The sequence below is a fragment of the Lutra lutra genome, chromosome 15 (genome assembly GCF_902655055.1).
Source record: "Lutra lutra chromosome 15, mLutLut1.2, whole genome shotgun sequence".
Taxonomy (NCBI): Eukaryota; Metazoa; Chordata; class Mammalia; order Carnivora; family Mustelidae; genus Lutra; species Lutra lutra.
The window spans coordinates 69,550,665-69,571,433 of record NC_062292.1 but is presented as its reverse complement, the minus strand read 5'-3'; the positions used below and the strand labels follow the sequence as shown (position 1 = coordinate 69,571,433).

Below are 20,769 nucleotides of genomic sequence, written 5' to 3'. Positions count from 1 at the left end.
GTTTTGTCCCTATGTTGTAAGCTCAGAGTAGAAGTGACTTGCAAGGCCACCCAGAGACTGAGCGGGAGGGCCCAGAAGAGCGATTCCAAGGCCAAAGATTCACCACCCCCCCACTCCCCCACCCCCCGGCTTTCCACCCCATGGAGATAACCCTCCGGGAGACTTGGCCTGCTCTCTGGGTTCGTGCTTTACTGCCTGGCAATCGAACTCTGCCCGTAATTTCCTCCTAATTTTACATACACGTGGGTTCACAGCCTCCCAGACAATAAGACCGAGTGAGTTCAGGGGGTACTTAAATTCATACAATTAGGGTCACTAGTAGTAATCTGTACCCCCACTTCTCAAGACGAAACGGCTTGCCTGTTTGGTTAACCCTACCCCACATTCTCCTATCCCCATAAGTCTTTCTGGCCTCCCCCCACCCCACAGCCCTAAGGGCTAGAGCACTGCATTTAAGTTGAAGCGTATATGCAATGCTGCATCCCATAAAGGCTGCTGGGTCCTCAGGAGCAGGAACGATCAGACTGTGGAAAGACCATCAGATGGGAGTTGAGACCAAACTTTACTTTTCTTGTGACTGTTTGCTCATTCCTTTAAGTTACTGTTTGTACATGTCTATAGTTGTATGTAACGGAAAATAGGTGTAGTTTCCAGTAGCTTTTAGTGGTTAGGAAAGTTTGGATGAAATCCTTCGAGCAACCTGTTACTCCTTATCAAAACTGACCACGGCTGGTAACAAGCTGTGGGAGCCCTAAGCTCTCACTTCCAACAGCTTTACCAAGCAACTGAGTAGGTTTCTGCACCGATACTGGATTTTTTTTTTTAAGATTTTATTTATTTGACAGAGAGATCACAAGCAGGCAGAGAGGCAGGCAGGGGTGGGGGGAAGCAGGCTCCCCACTGTGCAGAGAGCCTGATGTGGGCCTCGATCAGAGGACCCTGAGACCATGACCTGAGCCGAAGGCAGAGGCTTAACCCACTGAGCCACCCAGGCGCCTCTGATACTGGATTTTCAAACATCCGCTCTGGGGTGTGATGAAGATGTCAGTGTTCTTCCTGGGATTCACAAAATGCAAGTCTTTCCTCATAACCCTGAGCAAAGCACACCAGCTGGGCTGCTGGCCACAGAGCCCAGGGCTGATCTTCACCCCGCAGAAATTTGGTACTTAACACACGTATGCAATCATTCCGAAGTTCTCCTCCCAGCATGGTCAGGCTTTTCCCTGGTGTTGTCCTTTACCAACAAACAGCGGCACAGATGCTGCTGACCCAAGGTTGTGCCATCCATTTCCATGCCACCGGCACGGGGATTTCTGAAGTGCCTTGAACTTCCTATCTGTAAAATTAAACTTGTGGAAGCCAAATGTGCCATTTTCATTAACCCTGATAAAAGGTTGTCTGTGAGATAATTTGGCTGTTTAGAAACTCCTGTGCAAGGGGCGCCTGGGTGGCTCAGTGGGTTAAGCCTCTGCCTTCGGCTCAGGTCATGATCCCAGAGTCCTGGGATCGAGCCCCACATCGGGCTCTCTGCTCAGCCGGGAGCCTGCTTCCTCCTCTCTCTCTCTGCCTGCCTCTCTGCCTACTTGTGATCTCTGCCTGTCAAATAAATAAATAATCTTAAAAAAAAAAAAAAAAAGAAAAGAAACTCCTGTGCAAGTGTCCAAGGGGGCTGTGTATGTTTATGGGGACTATGCGTCATCAAGCCTGAGTTTGTGGGTGGTGGTTCCTTTTTTTTTTTTTTTAAAGATTTTATTTATTTATTTGACAGAGATCACAGGTAGGCAGAGAGGCAGGCAGAGAGAGAAGAAGGGAAGCAGGCTCCCTGCTGAGCAGAGAGCCCCATGTGGGGCTTGATCCCAGGACACTGGGATCATGACCTGAGCCGAAGGCAGAGGCTTTAACCCACTGAGCCACCCAGGCGCCCCTGGGTGGTGGTTTTTTAGCATGCCAGTAGTTTTGCCTCTTTGTTATTCAGTACTTAGGAACTGTTTTTGGTTTTTTTTTTTTAAGATTTTATTTATTTACTTGACAGAGAGAGCACAAGTAGGCAGAGTCAGGCAGAGAGAGAGAGGGGGAAGCAGGTTCTCCGCTGAGCAGAGAGCCGGATTCGGGGCTCGATCCCAGGACCCTGAGATCAGGGCCTGAGCCGAAGGCAGACGCTTAATGGACTGAGCCACCCAGGTGCCCCAGGAACTGTTTTTGTTAAAATTTGCTTGTCCTTTTTGTAAGTTCCACCCAAAATTGACCATTGTGTTTGGCACATACTAAATGTTCAATAAAGATTTATGACTGTGGGGCGCCTGGGTGGCTCAGTCCATTAAGCGTCTGCCTTCGGCTCAGGTCATGATCCTGGGGTCCTGGGATCGAGTCCCATATCAGGCTCCCTGCTCAGCGGGGAGCCTGCTTCTCCCTCTGCCTCTGCCACTTGCCCTGCTGTGTGCAACTGCTGACAAATAAATAAATAAAAATCTTAAAAAAAAAAAATTAATGACTACATGTCGGGGTGGCTCAGTTAGTTAAGCATCTGCCTTCAGCTCAGGTCATGACCCCAGAGCCCCGGGCTGGCGTCCAGCACTCCGTCAGTTTCCCTGCGGAGCCGCGAGCCTGCTTCCTGGCCCCACCCCTTGTGTGCGCTCGCACGTTCTTTCTCTCAAATAAATAAACAAATAAATGTTAAAAAAAAAAAAAGATTTATGACTAAATGAATCTCCTCCGTGTCTCATTTTCCTCATCTATAAAAGTGGAAAATAATGCCTACCGGCTACCTAAGAGGACGGGTGGTGGAATCAGAGACGCTTGAAGAAATCACAGGATAAAACCAGGACCTGTTACTTCCTTGAGTCTAGGGCTGTCACTCCCCTGGGAAGGCCTAAGAAAGAGTCCTCTGGAAACCAGGCAAGGCTCTGCCCACAAGGCTCCTCTCAACCCTATAACGGAAAAAGGATGTCCAGATCTCCAGGTTCAGAGAATCTCCTGGTCTTTTCCTCATCCATGTGGGGACAGGTCCCGGTGTCATAGGAAGCCAGCCTGATTCCGGCAGCCCAACCACCTCAGAGGCAGGAGTTGGGTCTGATGATGAATGTCACCAAACCAGGGACCTTTGTGTGGGTGCTGGTCCTTCATACTGACAAGACTGTGCAGGGTCATAGGGTCAAACTTCCAGAGGGGGTGCTGAGCCAACTTCTCACACAACCCTAAAACCTGATCCAGTAACAACAAATCAACTGTTTATTTACATTTATGTCTGCCCTAGAAGCCCAGGGAAGGTCTGACACCTAGGGCCGGTTCTTTCCTCCTCCCGTGTCTTCCTGCCCCCTCTCCTCCTGTTACTCCCTCACCTCTCTCCTCCTTGCTTCTCCTTCCCTCTCTATTCCACCTCCTTTTCGTCTCTTGCCTTCCCATGTTCTTCTCCATTTGCTCCTACTCTTCCACCATCTACCTACCTCCAGCCCCTCCAAGTCCCATGTGCTGTTCCTCCCCTGCCCACCCACAGCCCTGCCTCCCTCAGGTCCAGCCTCCGGGCCTAGGGTCCTCAGCCAAGGGAGCACTTGCTGGTGTTCTTCTTGTCACAAGCTCTCAGGTCAGTGCCGGGGGGCTTTTGGCTGTTTCCCTGGAGGGGGAAGGGCACAGGATCAGGGTGACAGTGGCCGTCTGGGGTCTGTACACTGCTGGAAGGGGATCCACCCTTGGGTGGCGTTAGCACTGCTTGTCTCCAGGGGTTTCACTCCTAACAGGGACTCTCATGCACACACAGCTGAGCCCATCCCAGCAGAACCAACTCACCGGTCTCCGGCCTCCTGACTTGAGCAAGATGTCCCGGGCCAGGGAACTGAAAGCCTGATGGGGAAAGGAGTAAGTGGTCAGAACAGGCCGGAGGGGAGGGCAGGCTTGCTGTCTATCGGCCATCTCTGGGAGTGGGGGTGGGCTTGGGGCAGGTCTCACCTCATCCACATTTGTGCTGGACTTGGCACTGGTCTCGAAGAATCGGATCCCATGCTCGCGAGCCAGCTGCGGGGTGGAGGGGAGAAGAAGAGAGGTGGGTAAAGGGCAGCAGCCTTCTGGAACCCAACTCCATCTTGGCCTGGGCCTCACCTTAACAGCGCGCTCCTTCTGCACCTTCCTCTTGGCCTCCATGTCGCACTTGTTGCCCAGCAGCAGGCGCTCCACCCCAGCTGAGGCGTTCTGGGAGCACAAAGGCAGGAAGAGTCAAGTGCGGTCCTGCTCACCTTCACGGCTCCTGGTCTTCCATCTCTTCAGGAGGGTCTTTACCTCTTTGATGCTTTTCATCCAGTTCTGAATATTCTCGAAGGATTTCTCATCTGTGATGTCATATACTAGGATAATGCCCTGCGGGATGGCAAGAGTTCACCATGGAGCCTTGGGCCCCATTCCCCCCGTTTCGGCTTCCTGCCCCTTCAAGTAACCCTGCAAATTCTCTCCAAGCTTCTCCCCATAGTCTGTGTGGGGTCCTCCACCTCGCGCACTGTGTCCCGTCCCAATTTTCCCGCCCCAGCCCTGCCCATGGGTACTCATACAGCTGCACTCTGCTGCTTCATCTCTCATCCAGACCCACATCTCGTACCATGGCCCCACGGTAATAGGCAGTCGTTATCGTCTTGAATCGCTCCTGGCCAGCCGTGTCCCTGAAGAAGGGGCAGGAAAGAGGGAATGGTTCTCCAAAGACAGAAAGGCCCTGCTAAGAATGTAGCTCTTGCAGCATGGTGAAGCTGAAAGGAACAGCATCAGAAAACAGTAAAGGGGGCAAAGGAGGTAGGACGGCTGGGAGATGACACAGACCTGAGGGACAAGGTCTCTCGGGCTGATCTGTCAAACACTTACTCCGTGCCAAGCGCCTCCTTCGCCCTACCCTCGTGACGCATGTCGTCTGGTCCCTGCTTTACAAACGAGGGCAGAGATCCGAAGGGGCTCAGTAACGGATGAAAGTCATTCAGCAGCAAGCCCCGACCTGCTCTTCTCCACTGCGTCCTAAAGCTTCTCCAGGCCGCCCCCGCTTCCACAGCCGGCAGCCCACAGCTCTCCCGAGGCAGGTTGGCCCTCGCAGCTCGGCTCTCCAGGCTCTCCCTGACTCAGGGAGAGCACACACTGACCGTCTCAATTCCGCCGCTTGCTGGGGACCTGCCTGAGTGCCCTTCCCACGGGACAGCCCTGCAGACATCTACTGTCAAGTTCAGAGAATGCTCTGGAGCCAGGAGAGGCGAGAGAGTTACGAAAAAGCTGAAAATAGTTGAGCAGGCTGGAAGAGAGATGGAAGGAGGACGTCTGAGGGCAGTGACAGGAAGTGGCCTGGGAGAAGTGGCAGGAAGGAGCAGTGAGGAGAGGGAGGGAACTGGTGCCAGGAGGGAACTGAGGGAATGTGCCCCGCAGTGCTGGGGGTTCACTCACCAGACCTGCAGTTTGATCTTCTTCCCTCTACATCCACAGTGCGGATCTTGAAGTCGATTCCTAGGAGGGAGCCCACACGCTGAAGCTGAGACCCAGGGAGGATTGGGAGACGAGGGACTGGGGCACCGCAGTACTAGGAACTCTGCAGGGGCTGTACTCGGGAAGCAACCTTGTTGCAAGTGAAACTAGAATTTTCTCAAAGCTGTATTTGTACAGTAAGCATATTGTTTTTCCTGAGATGTTACGGATCTGGGAGGGCTAAGTGATGGAAATTCTCCTGGGCAGCTTCAGGCACCTCTTGGGTCCACCCAGCAACCCCAGCTGACAGCTCTCTTAGTTCAGTGTCTCCCTCAAAATAGGACTTTCAGGGGCACCTGGGTGGCTCAGTGGGTTACATCTCAGCCTCCGGGTCAGGTCAGGATCTCAGGGTCCTGGGATGGAGCCTGCTTCCTCCTCTCTGTCTGCCTCTCTGCCTACTTGTGATCTCTCCCTCTCTCTGTCAAATAAGTAAAAATTTTTAAAAAGACTTTATTTATTTATTTGAGAGAGAGAGAGATCACAAGTAGGCAGAGAGGCAGGCAGAGAGAAGAGGGAGAAGCAGGCTCCCCGCTCAGCAGAGAGTCCGACACAGGGTTCGATCCCAGGACCCTGAGACCATGACCTGAGCCGAAGGCAGAGCCTTAACCCACTGAGCCACCCAGGCAACCCCATAAATAAAATCTTTTTTAAAAACAGGCCTTTCAGCTTCCTCTTCCCTTCTGTTTTCCTAGTACGCTGTACTCTCGGTGCCCCGGCCACCCTCCAGCCCTATAGGACAAAGAGCCAGCTGAGGCAATTTGTGTTAGTCAAGGAGCCGCCACACTTGCAAGCAAGACTAATTCCTCCCGAGGCTGAACTAGGAAAGAGGGGGCATTTCCCTCTCTTTTTCTAACCAGAATTGTCTTGAGACTCCCCTTGTTTTATTTCCCAGGCCAGAGAAGATGAAGACAAGAAGGGAGGAGGGGAGGCACCGTTCTTAGTGACAACGTGGGCCCCTCCCCAGAGCCCTTTGGGAGCCTAGCAAGGAGGCTGAGTCACCAGGCTGACTCAGAGCCCCCAAAAGTTGCCCCACTCCTACCCTCCTTGCCTGGCTGACTGTATACCCACCTTCCCAGTACTTGGGCCACTTTCTAGGACAGAGGGTCACTCTGTCCCACCCTGCCCACCCCCATTAAGCTGAAGGGCAGGGAGGCTGGGAAGTGGTAAGGTGGGGATGCAGCGGGAGGGTCTGAAAGCCAGCAAGACGCAAAGAGGCTAACGGAACTGGGAAGCATGTTCAGGGACAGGAGGCACAGGAAATTCAGAGGGGTCAAGACTTCTAGGTGGGTGGGGGTGGGGAGAGATGCACGGCGATAAACGCGGAAGGGTTCATGTGCATTTGGGCGGAAGCACGGGGATGAGAGAGAAGGATGGTACCAGGAAAGCGAGGGGCCGGCCCAACCGAGAAGTTGCGCGGCCTCGGAGAGCTTCGAGGCTGGGCACCATTCGGAGATGTGCGGGGGGGTGGTCTGAGACTGGGCTGAGAGACAGTTTAGAAGCCTCCCTCTGGAGGACTGAAAAGTGGGGCCACTAGTAACCTGGAAGCCTGGGGGAGCCGGGGGTGTGGGACGGGGCAGGAGGCTCCGCCAACGCGGTCACCGCCGGTGGAGATGCAGGGGTGAGGGCCGGGGGAGCCGAGGGTCCGGGGCGCGGCCGGCGGGCTCACCGATGGTGGAGATGTAGGTGTTGTTGAAGCTGTCCTCTGCAAAGCGAATGATGAGACAAGTCTTGCCCACCCCCGAGTCCCCGATGAGCAGCAACTTGAAGAGGTGGTCGTAGGCTTTGGCCATGGCGGACACTGGGGAGCCGGGGGAGGCGCGGGTGGGCGGGCCCGCAGGGCTGGCGGACGGAACTGCACGGAGCCCAGGCCAGAAACTTTTCCTCCCTCTCCGCCCAGGCTCCGGGAAAGAGGGGAGGCGGCCCTGCCGTGGGCCCCACCCCCTGGCCGCCCGCCGGGGCCCCCCCAGCCCCGTCCCCCGCGCGCTCGCAGTCCGCGCCGGGGACGCCGTGGGACTGGGCCGCCTCCGCCACGCGGACGGAATCTGGGGGATGCCGGCTGACGGCGGCGCTGGCACTGGGGGCCACCACGGGGGGTGGTGCGGAGACGAGGGACCCGAGGGCCACCCCAGGCTGGCCGCCTTCAGGGCCCTGTTGGGCTCCGGGGTTCTCCGCCCTCATGTCCGGCCCAGCTCCCCAGGAACGCGGCGGGACGCCCCGCGACACCAGCCACTTGTGGGGACGCTCTGCCCCCTGGTGGTCGGCGTGAGGCGGCGGCGTCCTGCAGCCCCACGGGGCGGGGGGGGAGAAGCCGTGCGCACACGTACGTGTAGACACACACACGAACCACACCGCACACGCCGCACGCATATACCACAACCGCACATCACACCGGTACACGCATCCCCCCTGCCACACACACACACACACACACCCGCTTTCGCCAAGACTCATTCTGAGGCTTTATTCGGGGACCCCGTGTGGGATCGGTGCGACGGAGACCAGGGCTACCCGTCTGCTTTCCTCCTTCGACGGGGCACGATCTTCACGCCAGCCCGGGGCGGCCCGGACAGCGCCGTCCAGCGCCGTGGGAAGGCTGCAGAACGGCAGACGCGGCTGTGGAGAGGACACCAACCACCGCTTCTCTCACAGCGGCCACCGCGCGTGCGGTGCGGGTGTGCGGAGACGCCTCTCGTCACCCGGCTCGTCGCGGCCGTCTTTGCGCCCAGGCCCCGCCGGCCCATCCCCTCCGTCCCTCACTTTTCTTTCTCTGACCGAGACAGCGGGCGGGCGCACGAGCAGGGGGAGGAGGAGAGGGAGCAGCCGACTGCGCGCCGGGCGGGGAGCCGACGCGGGGCTCCGGACGCCTGGGCCCTGGGGTCACGACCCCAGCCGAGGCAGAGGCTTCATGGCCGGAGCCACCCCGGCGCCGCTCCGACCCAGCCCTGAAGCCGCTCGCCCGCTCTCACGGCCCGTCTGCTGAAGACCCGTCCGCGTGTCCTGTCCTTCGGCCCCGATCTGGGCTCTTCCCGCCCGCAAGCCGCGCTGCGCGACGCCGCTCTCCGCCGCACCCTGCCGCCCGGGACCCCTCATTCCGGCCCCGGCCTCCCCCGCTCTTCCATCAACCCGCAACGCTCTTCTCGCGGACTCGCGCCGGCCGACACCCCGCTTGCCCATTTCAGCCGAAAGGCCGCTTCCTCGGGACGTTCCGGCCTCCGGCGGCGCGCTGGAGGCGGTTCTGCTCCCCGAGGCCGCGCTGGGAGTGCGACACCGGCCACGGCGCGGGGCTCACCCCACCGAACTTGGCAGAGGCACGTCAGGGCCCCGGGCCCCCGGCGGAGCTCTCGCCCGCACGCCCCCGACCGCGACGCACACGCCTTTCCCGGGACTCCAAGTCGCCCTCGCGTCGTCTTCGAGCCTCCTTGCGGCAAAGGGGCTGCGGGAGACGGGGCTGCGCTCCTCGTCGGGCTTCCTTCCCGCTCTGCCAAGCGCGTCCGTGCTGCGAGGGTCTGAAAGCTCGGAGAGTCGGGGCCGGGGCCGACCGGCGGGAAGGGCTGCGGGAGGCTCAAGTGACACAGCCGCCTCGGCGGGGAGGGGGCGGGACCCCGGGCGGCTCCTCGGCCCGCACCGAGAGCGGAGCAGTACGTCAGGGTCTGAGGTCGTCGTCGTGCGAGGAAAGGGGCCGAAAGACCCAACCAGACCAGCGGCGGACCGGGACGCGGGCAACGGGGGCTTTCCTGCCCCGCGGAGCTCACTGGCAGCGTAACCCACTGAAAGACACCGAAGGTCTGCGCCAAGTCCCGGGCACGGCTCGGCAGCCCCGTCTTCCTCAGCCGCCCCTGCTGACGCGCTCCCGCTCACGCGGCGCCGCAACCCCCGTCGGCGGGCAGCCGGTCCCGGCAGCGGCGGCGCGCGGACTCCGGCATGGCTGCCCAACGCGCGCGCGTCACTTCCGGCGGCCGGCGGATATAAGCGGCAGGATTTCCGCTTTCGCTCCTTTCCGGCGGTGACGACCTCCCCACGAGAACATGCCTGTGAGTTCCCCGGCCCGGGTCCCGGCGAAGGCTTCGCCTCTCTCTCGCGCGCGCACGTCCCTCCGCCGGGTGCGGGTCCCGGGGGCCGCCCGCGGGCTTCGGGCCTCAGGCGACGGGCGCGGGGGCGGGCGGCGCGCGGCCCGAGGCGGGGGGTAAGATGGCGGCCCCGCTGCGGACGCCGGGCGCGCGAGCTGCCGCTGCCGCCGGGGCGGCCGCCGCCCTGACCGCGCCTGTCTGCCTCTCGTAGCTCGCGAAGGACCTCCTGCATCCGTCCCCGGAAGAGGAGAAGAGGAAGCACAAGAAGAAGCGCCTGGTGCAGAGCCCCAACTCCTACTTCATGGACGTGAAGTGCCCGGGTGAGGGGCGCCGCTCGGGGGACCTGCGGGAGGCGGGGGGCAGATCTCCGGGGTGGGGGTGGCGGTGGGGGAGGCCTGAGACCGCGGCGGGCCGCTCCCGGGCGGGCTCGAACGTGCCTGTGGATCCGGCGCATCACGCGGAGGGGTCGGTGGATTGGCGGCGGGGGACGTCCCTGTCCTGACCGGGAACGCAGCCGGGCCTGCGCTCGCGCGAAGGCAGGCGTCGGGCGGTCCTAAGTCTCTGCTTCTTGGCGTGTGTCCCCAGGATGCTACAAAATCACCACCGTCTTCAGCCACGCACAAACGGTAGTTCTGTGTGTGGGCTGCTCCACTGTCCTCTGCCAGCCCACGGGAGGAAAGGCGAGGCTTACAGAAGGTGAGTCGAGGCCCGAACCTCGTGAAGCGGGAGCGGCCGTGGGTCGAGTTGTCTGGCTGCCTCGTGAAGCCTGTCGGCGTTGGGGGTCGTTCGTCCCCCCACTCGGTGCTAGGGGAAACCGCGTATTAGTGCCCAAGCACTGAGCGCTAAAACCGGGGCGGAGGAGTCCTAAGAGGGTCTGCGTTTGAGCTGGCGGTAGAGTTTCTCAGCGGCTGGAGGGGGAGCTGCAGGTTCAGAAGAAAGTAAAGACGTAGCTTTCGTGGGGGGGCGGTCATCAGGCATGCCCTTGTTTGTGGGGTGGGCAGGAAGTTAACCTCTGAACCTCCTCTTTCCAGGATGCTCCTTCAGGCGGAAGCAGCACTAAAAGCACCCGGAGTCAGCATGAGTGGGACACTACCCCAATAAACAGATTTTGGATACGTTCTGTTTATTGTCTTTGTTTTACTGCTAGGAAGTTCCTACCTCAAGTACTCGGGGGCAACCAGAAGAGTGGACTGCTAGAGTCATTTGGGGCAAGTAAGTGGCCAAGTACTTAAAAAGTCTATTTGGGACATTTCTGTCCAGTTAGGTTCACTGAGTAAATTTTGCGACCTTGATAAAAACGTGGGATGCTATATAAAAACGTTTATTTCACTTTTATGTTTTCATAGCATGAAGAATGGATACTTAATCTTTAAAACACAGCCCAGCACACTTTAGTGTAGAACAGCTTAGGATCCTTTATTTACAGCGTTCAGAAGCCTAGTTTGGGGCTTTATGGCTCCAGTCCTCGACAGTTGAGGGGAGGTTAGTGCCGTACACTCCATAGCCAGTGTTGTAGCCGAGTCTGGCCTGGTCGGGGTTGTGGACTCATGAAAGGTGGAGGAGGACGTGTGGTGGAGGTATAAGGACCTAGGAGTAAAAAGGAGAAGCAGATGGAGTATGAATAATTTGATCTTTTCATAGGTGAGGGTGGTTCTTTTTTACCTGGTTGTGGTGTTCCTAGAGTTGGTACATAAACAACTGGAACCGTCTGTATCTTGTTTAAGAAGGCATTGTATGCTGGAAAAAGAACAAGGCAGGTATCGCCGTTATCTCAAGGCTTAGCAGTGGTTTCCACTTCCAAGCAGGAGTCTGTCACATGCAGTTTACTGCTTGGTGGTAAGTTGGGCAGGACATTTGGTCCACTAGGTGACCAGGGCTAGGGAGGCTGAATGAGTTCCAACTGTTTGTCACAAGTGAGATGTGATAATCTAATTTTTATTCTCATAGTTGGTGAAATTAGATGAAGGTAGCTTATAAATCAAACGTCCATGGTGCTGAATATAAGGGTACCTTACCTAGAAAGACGAAAGCCGTTGATGCCAGCATGGCAAAGAGGGTAAAGAGGATGGTCTGGTGAGAACCCAGGAACTTCTGGAAGATACCTGAGGCTTCACATTGATCTGTGTATTGGTCAGAATGATACAATGTAATAGTTAAAGCTAAAAACACATGGTCATGGGTATTCAGCAGAAGCTCTCAGAACCCAGTCCTTGGGGAAGTTGTTTTGCTTCTTAACAGGGTTAAAGAGGTGAATTATGTACTTGGTTCCTCTGCCTCTTTGGCTTGTTCTTATGTCCTAGATAATAAACTCCCAAACTTGGAATCTTGTATTTCTTACCAACTTACAGATGGGTGTTTAACAAATGGATACGCTACCTTAAGATGCCTGTTACTACCTTTCCTGTGTATTTTAATTCCGAGTGACGTTCCTCTCTTGACCAAGTTTGTGATTGTGGCGATTGAACTTCCAATTCTGATCCCTCTAACCTGAAATTCTTATTTGGATCACCAACCACTTTTCAATTCCAAGGGTTCCCTTGTCATTTTTTACTTAGGATGTGGTTTTTAGGGAGCATTCTGATTTTTGTATAACACTGTCCTCAATAAAACTTAAGACTTGTGTTTCTGAAGCACACCTGACATTGGACATTGGTTTTTTCAAATTCTTCAGTGTCTAGAAATGAACACCTGTCCCAGCAGACTCCCCTGAACTTCCAGGTCTTCCCATATATCCATATTGTCGCCAGGTCCTCCTACCTAGTTCCTCTTCTGCATCCCTACTGTAGGCCCTCTAACCTTCAGACTTGTGAGTGGTCTCTTCTCATGGTACTTTGTTTCAGAATTGTTTACAAATTGCTTTGCTCTGAAGAACAGTTTGAAGTTGTTTGAAGTAAAGATGCACTAAAAGCAAGATGTTCTATACTAATCCTTGATCAGGTCCAATTGTTGAAAGCTTTTGGCTTTCCAGTATTTACAGGGTAAGAGTCCAAATAAATTGATTAGGAACAGGATTATGATTATGAAACATGATCAACCTTTCCAGTACCGCTTTGTTCTGGCTACGATGAACTGATTACTAGCTCCTTAATTAGGCCCTGTCTTAAATCTGATTCCTGTACTAGGTATCCTGCCGGTGTATATACCATGCCTGGCGTCTACCAGCGGGTACTCCGTGTGCTTGTGTCGATAAGCTGAAGGCTGAGTTGGATCTTTGTGTCTGACCACTTCTACTCACCAGGGCTGTACTATTCCCTCTGGTCCCTCTTTTAGCTCTGAGAAGTGCAGAGGTTAACCATTTATTATGCTATGAACAATTTGGGCAGTATGGTGGCACCTATGGATCATATCTCAGAATGTTTTTAAATGCAAAAATTAAAATGTGTAGGAATAAAGGAAACCAGTTTTATCAAAGTTAACCAAAACAGAAAAACACTTAATTGTGATACAGCTATGTATACACTTAGCAGGATGTTAAAAAGGCCTTTTTTGATAAAGTAATGTGCTTTAGTAACAAAGACCTAGAGTCAGGTCTGATAACTACTGTAATTTTTTGTGTAATTTTGACGTGAACATTGGTATCTAATAATTGGAACATGAAAATACCTGAATTCTGTAGGTGACAGAGTCCTACATATTGCTATTACTGTGGTTTGTTGCCTATATTCATAAAATTGGAAATGGAAAGTTTCAGTTAGAGGTTAATTGAAAATAAAGGTGCAGAGGTGCCTGGGTGGTTCAGTCAGTTAAGCGGCTGCCTGCGGCTCAGATCATGATCCCCGGGTCCTGGGATCAAGTCCCACATCGGCTCCCTGCTCAGTGGGGAGCCTGCTTCTCCCTCTGCCTGCAGCACCCTCTGCTGTGCCCTTTGTCATTCTGACCAATAAAGTCTTGAGAAAATAAAGGTGCAGTTCTTCCCCTGTTGAGGGTCATGCGCACCTGGAATTCCATCCATGGACCCTTGCGGAAGCCCATTACGACTCTAGATTTACAAGAGGACACAGGTTGAACGCTGGTTCTAGTCATGGAAACTTGAGCATCTCCAGTTCCTCAAAGGGAAAAACATCTACTTCAGAGTTATAAGAGAACAAATGCATGTAAAATGCACTTATGGTATTGGCCAGTACATATCACGTGCTTGTAGAAACAGACCTCCTTTCATGGGAGACGAACAAGGGTTCAGTCCAGTTCACTCCTCTAGTTCATTCAAAGAACACTTTTCTCTGGAGGGATGGGCGCAGGTAGAGGTGACAGCATAAGGAGGACGATCCTTTGGCTTTCCTAACACTTTTCCATAACTACACGTGTTCCCATACCACCCAGATGGGGCATAGTTTCTAAACTGAGTCATGGCTAGAATCAGGATTTTGGAGAGTAAAGTCAGTTCTAGGGCTGTCACCATTTGCCCACTGCCTGATACAAAAAGATCTGCCAGATGTTTTTGTTTTTGTTTTTGTTTTTTTTAAAGATTTTTATTTATTTATTTGACAGAGAGAGATCACAAGTAGACGGAGAGGCAGGCAGAGAGAGAGAGGGAAGCAGGCTTCTTGCTGAGCAGAGAGCCCGATGTGGGACTCGATCCCAGGACCCTGAGATCATGACCTGAGCCGAAGGCAGCGGCTTAACCCACTGAGCCACCCAGGCGCCCTGCCAGATGTTTTTGAAGAAAATCATTTATCAAGAGGTTTACAACAGAATAGTACATTAACAAGACCCAAGTTCTTTTTAAATTAATAACTACTGTTAAATATGTCCGTTAAATAGAATACCTTGGTGGTGATAAGAGAGCTTCCTGAAAGGTTATGCTCCAGGTAGGCTTGGAAAATAAAGATCCATACCTCAGCTGGTTTGAGTAATCCTAGCCAAGTGGCTGAATGTTTCTCATTAAGCAATAAATTCTGTGGTCTTTCCTTCTCTCGATTAAAAACAGGAGCCCCCAGTGCTCACCTGCACCAGCCTTCTTCAGAGCTCTCACTAGCACAGCCTCACTTTGACTGGTGAGCTCACAGGAAATATTGATGAAAACAGGAGATGCCGTCTGCTGAAGGGAGGTGAAGTTGATTACCCTTACGGGATAGACAGCCAGGCCAGGTGTGAGGGAAGACTGCCTGTGGCCAGAGACCACTAGGACTGGGGAGCTGGGGAAGACCTTGGAGAAAAGATAAAATGGCACTTGTCTGACAGAAGGAAAATCAGTTTTGTATCAATATTGCATTCTAAACATACAGTAAGATCCCTGTATTTCTAGTTAGCAATCTTCAATCATCTGCTTTTTCACACTCAGATGTGTCGAAGTAGGTAATGGAAGAAAATGATCTATGAGAATAAAAGAGGCTTCAAAAAAGTTTTGAAGGCGCTAGGGGCGCCTGTGTGGCTCTGTCAGTTGAGCAGCCAGTTAACTCTTGGATTCTGTGCAGGTCCTGCTCTTATGGCTGGAGGGATCCAGCCCTTTGTTGGGCTCCACATTCAGTAGAAGTCTGCTTGGATATTCTCTCTCTCTGCCCCCACTTGCTCTTAAACAGATCTTCCAAAAAAAAAAAAAAAAAAAAAAAGTGGGGGAACACCTGGGTAACCTGTTGGTTGGGCAACTGCCTTTGGTTCAAGTCATGATCCCAAGGTCCTGGGATCACACCCCACATCAGGCTCCCTGCTCAGCAAGGAGCCTCTTCTCCCTCTCCCATTGTCCCTCTCCCTGTGCATGCTCTCTTTCTCAAATAAATAAATCTTTCTGGGCGCCTGGGTGGCTTAGTTGGTTGAGGGACTGCCTTCGGCTCAGGTCATGATCCCGGAATTCTGAGATCAAGTCCCGCATGGGGCTCCCAGCTCCATGGGGAGTCTGCTTCTCCCTTGGACCTTCTCCCCTCTCATGCTTTTTTTTCTCTTAGCAAATAAATAAAATCTTTACATAAATAAATATTTTTCTTTAAAGTTTTTTTAAAAATTTATTTAAAGGGGCGCCTGGGTGGCTCAGTGGGTTGAGCCGCTGCCTTCGGCTCAGGTCATGATCTCGGAGTCCTGGGATCGAGCCCTGCATCGGGCTCTCTGCTCAGCAGGGAGCCTGCTTCCTCCTCTCTCTCTGCCTGCCTCTCTGCCTGCTTGTGATCTCTCTGTCAAATAAAAGAAATAAAATCTTTAAAAAAAAAATTTTATTTAAAGATTTTATTTATTTACTTGACAGAGAGAGATCACAAGTAGGCAGAGGCAGGCAGAGACGGGGGGGGGGGGGCGGGGGGCAGGCTTCCCGCTGAGCAGAGAGCTTAATGCCTTTCAGGGCTCCGTCCCAGAACAATGGGATCTCTGGGATCGTGATCTGAGCTGAAGGCAGAGGCTCAACCCACTGAGCCACCCAGGTGCCCCTAAAAAAAAGTTTCAAATTAGAATTCTAAAGATTGTTTAAGATGATACTGGTATTATCTTCCAGACTGACAAAGCTTATGACCTAAATTCTGGACTCTGGGAGTCCCCTGGCATTGTGAAGAAGACAGGTTTTCTTCATTCGTTTTAAGAACCACCTCCTTTCCCCTCCCCCACCGGGGCCCCCCTCCCCCGCTCGTGGTGAATTTTATCAAAGTCATTCCACAGCTGTTCCTTTGGCCTTGGACTACGAATGAGGACTCCTTTTTCAAAACCTTGATCTCAGTTATGTTTTGGTTCAGTGCTTCACATACCTTTAGCTCTTCAAGAACTCTGTCCACCCCCAGCACTCTGATCTCCCCGACGTCTTGTCTGCGGCTAAGAACCAATTCTGACTGGTTGATGTAAAAGGCTGGGATGAAAGGAATAAGGATTCTTTGCATTCCATTCTTGCTCCGCTCACTGACCAGTGTGGCCCACCCATAGACTGAGGTGTCAGCCACGCTGAGGGCCTGGAGCAGCTCTTCAGACTGGGGTCGAACCCTGATTAGGCAGACATAAACCCCTGCAGGAAAGATGAAAAATGAGCGGGGAAGGTTCAGAAGCTCTGTTCAGCCAGTTGGCCTGAAATAGGAAGGAAACATGGAAGCAAGTTCAGAAGAAAAGGTGAATTCAATTGTGAGTGTTCCCTATTAGCAGACTGTTGGCCAGTGTGGGGAGAGAATGTACCGAAGAAAAACAGTCCCAGGCAACCCGCAGCTGAACTTGTTGCTTAAAGCAGCGTGCCAGGGAGCAGTAAATAACAGGGAAATGGAAATTAGCGGATGTAGAATGAAGTGACCAGCAGTCGCCAAGATCAGGAAAGGGTTTGTGAAAAGTGCTTCGAGCGTGGCTTAGTCACTTCCCTGTCAAACCACATCTCGACGGAATATTGTGCTACTTATCCTTGCTCGAACTCCGCTGTCTTTTCACAGACACCCTTTCCTTCATTCCTAAATCCAACCATCCAAAGCTTGCTAGCTCCTCTTTGGAAATGTCTGACACTTGCCCCTCCGTTAGTATCTCCCTGTTACTTGGGCTAGACCCTCAGCAGGTTGTGCTTGGGTTACCGCAGGGCCCTTCCCTGGCCGCCTTGCTGCCTCCTCTTCCCTCTCCATTCTGTGTCCTGCCAAACTCCAGGCACTTTATTGCCCGGGATGTCCTGGCCTGTGGCCTTCTCACATCTAGCGCATTCCTAGTCATCCTTCCACAAGCCTTGCTGTGTAAAACTGACCAACCCCCAGGTTTGAGGTAGCTGCTCCTCTTCTCTTTCTGTCTCTACAGCATTCCGTGCATCTCTGCTCTGTGACGGATCTCCCTGCACAGCGCTGGTGAAAATGAGAAGCCCTGACTTGCTCCCCTGTGTACACCTAGTCCCTGTCCTGGCACCAGGCATTCTGGTTAGTGCCCACCAGTTTGTCGAGTGAGCCTTCCATCAGTGGCTGCACGCTACTTGCACCATACTGCCTGCCCTAGAGCAGAAGGTCTTGGACTGTAGCACTATCCTATTTATGCCTTACGTTTGACATGAATCCTCTTCGTTCTACAAGGTGATTCATAGGAAATTCCAATGTCATGCCTATTTCTACTTTATGCTAGTTAATGCTACTCTGCTTGGAACATCCTTCAGTTCAACAATAAACACTCCAACACTGCTACTTCCTGGGGATAAAGATGAATGATCCAAGCCCAGAGATAACAGGGACGGACTAGCAAAGGAGAAAGTGGAAGACTGTAATAGAAAAGCACAGGGTGTTACAGAGACTAAACAAAAACGCTGGTTGAGATAGTTCCCAGAGTTCTACAGCAGATGACACTGCAAAGTTTAAATGCCACCCAGGAAGGAAGTGGTACATGTGCAGAGACAGAAACAAGGGCGCCAGAGGCAGCGAGTGGGACCCACCTCTCTCCATGCTGAACCCCGCGTGGACATGGAAGACTTTGCTTGCTGGGATGTCTAGCATAGTATTGCTGAACTGCACATGGCACAGCACAAGGGTCTCAGGAAGAAGTACTGTTGTGATGGCCAAGGCCTGACTTGGGGTACAGGATCCTAATAAGCAGAAAACAGAGAAATAACTGCCATAAGAATCTGTAAAAGAGGAAACTTACATAAGCCAGTAGTTTGATTTAAAAGAAAAAAGGTACGTGGATGGCTCCGTCTGTGGAGCAATTGACTTTTTTTTCTTTTTTTTTTTAGATTTTATTTATTTATTTGACAGAGATCACAAGTAGACAAAGAGGCAGGCGGAGAGGGAGAGAGGGAAGCAGGCTCCCCGCTGAGCAGAGAGCCCGATGCGGGACTCGATCCCAGGACCCTGAGATCATGACCTGAGCCGAAGGCAGTGGCTTAACCCACTGAGCCACCCAGGTGCCCGGAGCAACTGACTCTTGATTTCGGCTCAGGTCATGATCCAAGGTTGTGACACGGAGCCCTGTGATGGGCTCTGCACTCACCACGGAGTCTGCTTGAGATTCTCTCTCTCTCTCAAATCTTTTTTTTTTTAAGATTTTATTTATTTAGGGGGCACCTGGGTGGCTCAGTGGGTTAAGCCGCTGCCTTCGGCTCAGGTCATGATCTCAGAACCCTGGGATCGAGCCCCGCATCGGGCTCTCTGCTCGGCGGGGAACCTGCTTCCTCCTCTCTTTCTACCTGCCTCTCTGCCTGCTTGTGATCTCTCTGTCAAATAAATAAATAAAATCTTAAAAAAAAAAAAAGATTTAATTTATTTATTTGAGAGAGAGACAGCACAAGCAGAGGGGAGGGACAAGCAGACGCCCTGACAATTGGGGAGCCCGATGCAGGGCTCCATCCCAGGACTCCAGGATCATGATGAGAGCAGAAAATAGACATTTAAGCAACTGAGCTACCCAGGTGCCCCTCAAATAAGTAAATCTTAAAAAGGGAGGCTAGGGAAGCAGCTGGGTCAGAGAAGCATACAACTCTCGATCTCAGGGTTTTTAGTTCAAACCCCACACAGGGTGTAGAAATTACTTAAATAAAAATTTTTTTAAAATAGCAAAAGAGAGGGGTCACTTCTGTCTTACTGGGCCAGGCCCTTTGGCTCCTGCTACAGTCAAGATAAAAGAATGGTCTAAGACCAAATGCTGATTTGTGAATGACTATAGTGGCGCTTCCATTATCAGTATCATTGGTAGGTCCCCTTTCAAAAGTTTCTGGAATTCGTCAGTGGGAATGAGACAGATTCCAGGGAAACTGGACAGCGATTACAGCTGGGAGGCTTTTCAGTCTAGGAAGTCTGATTTTCCATAACTGATTGCAGTGTGATTCAAATTAGAGATCTCCGGAATATTACAAATGGTGTCTTAAGTCGGAGCCACACAGCCGTCAAGAAACGGACAGTTTCAATGGACAGCATTCTAGATTAAGTAGGAGGTGGTGTCCTGTCTAAGATTTTCCCTTGCACAGTTTCTTAATGGCCTCAGTTTGCTGGATTTCTTTCTCAGCTGCCAGTAGTCAGTCCGGTGACCGTTCTCATCTTTTGGAGACTATCAGCAATATCAAAGGAGTTGTTTCATAATAAAATAAGCTGTGGTTTTAGAAAGATTCTGGGAGGAAAAATTGCAATCTGTATATCTTAAGGCAGAGAGCAATGTGTGAATGTTATACATATTTAATACTTTGTAAAAGAACCTGGAAAACTTTAAAAATCAAATATTTATATATACTTAGATTATACTTATAAAATTAAATAATGTGAAAAGAAAGTAAGTGCTTAAAAACTGAATGACCAAAAGGGCAATTAGACTTAAATTTTATAGACAGTAATATTTTGGACTTCTTGGTTTTGCATGCTCTCTTTGCAAAAAACAAAAAAACAAAAAAAACAGAATTTGTTCTTTCTTTAAAAAAATGAAAGAATTGGGGCGCCTGGGTGGCTCAGTGGGTTAAAGCCTCTGCTTTCAGCTCAGGTCATGATCTCAGGGTCCTGGGATCGAGCCCCACATCGGGCTCTCTGCCTGTCAGGGAGCCTGCTTCCTCCTCTCTCTCTCTGCCTGCCTCTCTGCCTACTTGTGATCTCTGTCAAATAAATGGATAAAATCTTTAAAAAATATAAAAATAAAAAATAATAAAAGAAAGAATTTACATGGACTTTGGAGTGGGACAGATCTACCAATTCTAACCACTAACTATATGTTACTTGCTCTTAGATTTGGTATTTCTCATTTTTAAAATGACGGTAATTATTACATAAGATTGTTAAATGAGGGGCACATGAGTGGCTCAGTCGGTTAAGCGTCTTTTTTTTTAATTTTCTCATAGACCTTTTTTTTTTAAAGATTTTATTTATTTATTTGACAAACAGAGATCACAAGGAGGCAGAGAGGCAGGCAGAGAGAGAGGAGGAAGCAGGCTCCCTGTTGAGCAGAGAGCCCGATGCGGGGCTCAATCCCAGCACCCTGGGATCGTGACCTGAGCCGAAGGCAGAGGCTTCACCCACTGAGCCACCCAGGCGCCCCTAAGCATCCGACTCTTGATCTCAGCTCAGGTCTTGATCTCAGGGTTGTAAGTTCAAGCCCCATGTTGGGTACTGGGGTAGAGCCTACTTAAAAACAAAAACAAACAAAAAAAACATTGTTAAATGAGAAAAAAATACATATAAACTGGGAACATACCACCAAGAATCTATTAGGAATATCTTGTATTTTAGTTTTCTTTCTTCCCCCACTTTTTTTTAATTAAGATTTTATTTATTTAAGAGAGAGAGACAAAGTGAGAGAGGGAACACAAGCAGGGGGAGTGGGAGAGGGAGAAGCAGGCTCCCCGCTGAACAGGGAGCCCGATGTGGGGCTCGATCCCAGGACCCTG

General features: G+C 52.1%; 4 protein-coding genes and 1 long non-coding RNA gene across 11 annotated transcripts in view; 3 read left to right on the top strand and 2 right to left on the bottom strand.

Annotated features, from left to right (window-relative positions):
- Positions 1–3,205: 3,205 nt before the first annotated feature.
- RAB13 (RAB13, member RAS oncogene family) lies at positions 3,206–7,852 on the bottom strand. Its single transcript, XM_047704191.1, is given in 9 exon segments — positions 3,206–3,610; positions 3,784–3,837; positions 3,943–4,008; positions 4,093–4,182; positions 4,270–4,347; positions 4,583–4,643; positions 5,404–5,431; positions 5,434–5,463; positions 7,148–7,852. Coding segments are annotated over 9 exon segments (609 nt in total). The 5' UTR covers positions 7,272–7,852; the 3' UTR covers positions 3,206–3,532.
- Positions 7,270–9,488, top strand: LOC125085624 (serine/arginine repetitive matrix protein 1-like). The gene is made up of 2 exons (XM_047704086.1): positions 7,270–8,384; positions 8,444–9,488. The coding sequence occupies exons 1-2, from the start codon at positions 7,270–7,272 to the stop codon at positions 9,486–9,488; spliced, it is 2,160 nt and encodes a 719-aa protein (XP_047560042.1).
- RPS27 (ribosomal protein S27) lies at positions 9,373–10,663 on the top strand. Of its 2 annotated transcripts, none has more exons than XM_047704226.1 (4): positions 9,373–9,512; positions 9,760–9,868; positions 10,134–10,244; positions 10,580–10,663. In XM_047704226.1, the coding sequence occupies exons 1-4, from the start codon at positions 9,507–9,509 to the stop codon at positions 10,606–10,608; spliced, it is 255 nt and encodes an 84-aa protein (XP_047560182.1). In that variant the 5' UTR covers positions 9,373–9,506; the 3' UTR covers positions 10,609–10,663. The 2 variants fall into 2 exon arrangements, with proteins under 2 accessions (XP_047560182.1, XP_047560181.1); XM_047704225.1 differs by having other exon boundaries at positions 9,492–9,581.
- A 227-nt stretch (positions 10,664–10,890) lies between these two features.
- NUP210L (nucleoporin 210 like) overlaps positions 10,891–20,769 on the bottom strand; it is a 93,762-nt gene continuing 83,883 nt past the window's right edge. For 5 of the 6 annotated variants that reach the window (XM_047704143.1, XM_047704145.1, XM_047704144.1 and 2 more), the window contains 5 exons: positions 17,842–17,991; positions 16,214–16,464; positions 14,493–14,694; positions 11,564–11,668; positions 10,891–11,285 (listed from right to left, as the gene is read on the bottom strand). In XM_047704143.1, coding sequence (XP_047560099.1) covers positions 11,032–11,285; positions 11,564–11,668; positions 14,493–14,694; positions 16,214–16,464; positions 17,842–17,991 — 962 coding nt within the window. In that variant the 3' untranslated portion in view covers positions 10,891–11,031. Of the gene's footprint in view, positions 11,286–11,563; positions 11,669–14,492; positions 14,695–16,213; positions 16,465–17,762; positions 17,992–20,769 lie in introns of those variants that run through there. The other variant, XM_047704148.1, reaches the window with a different exon arrangement.
- LOC125085664 (uncharacterized) lies at positions 14,465–18,069 on the top strand. The gene is made up of 2 exons (XR_007122983.1): positions 14,465–14,542; positions 17,223–18,069. It is a non-coding gene; the product is annotated as an uncharacterized LOC125085664 (long non-coding RNA).

Bases quoted from the DNA above. Each gene is read 5' to 3' on its own strand.
- RPS27 (XM_047704225.1), top strand. From the start codon at position 9,507: ATGCCTGTGAGTTCCCCGGCCCGGGTCCCGGCGAAGGCTTCGCCTCTC. The intron at 9,582-9,759 runs GTGCGGGTCCCG...TGCCTCTCGTAG, and splicing joins CGCGCACGTCCCTCCGCCGG to CTCGCGAAGGACCTCCTGCA. The intron at 9,869-10,133 runs GTGAGGGGCGCC...GTGTGTCCCCAG, and splicing joins CATGGACGTGAAGTGCCCGG to GATGCTACAAAATCACCACC.
- LOC125085624 (XM_047704086.1), top strand. From the start codon at position 7,270: ATGGCGGACACTGGGGAGCCGGGGGAGGCGCGGGTGGGCGGGCCCGCA. The intron at 8,385-8,443 runs TCATGGCCGGAG...GCTCGCCCGCTC, and splicing joins CCCCAGCCGAGGCAGAGGCT to TCACGGCCCGTCTGCTGAAG.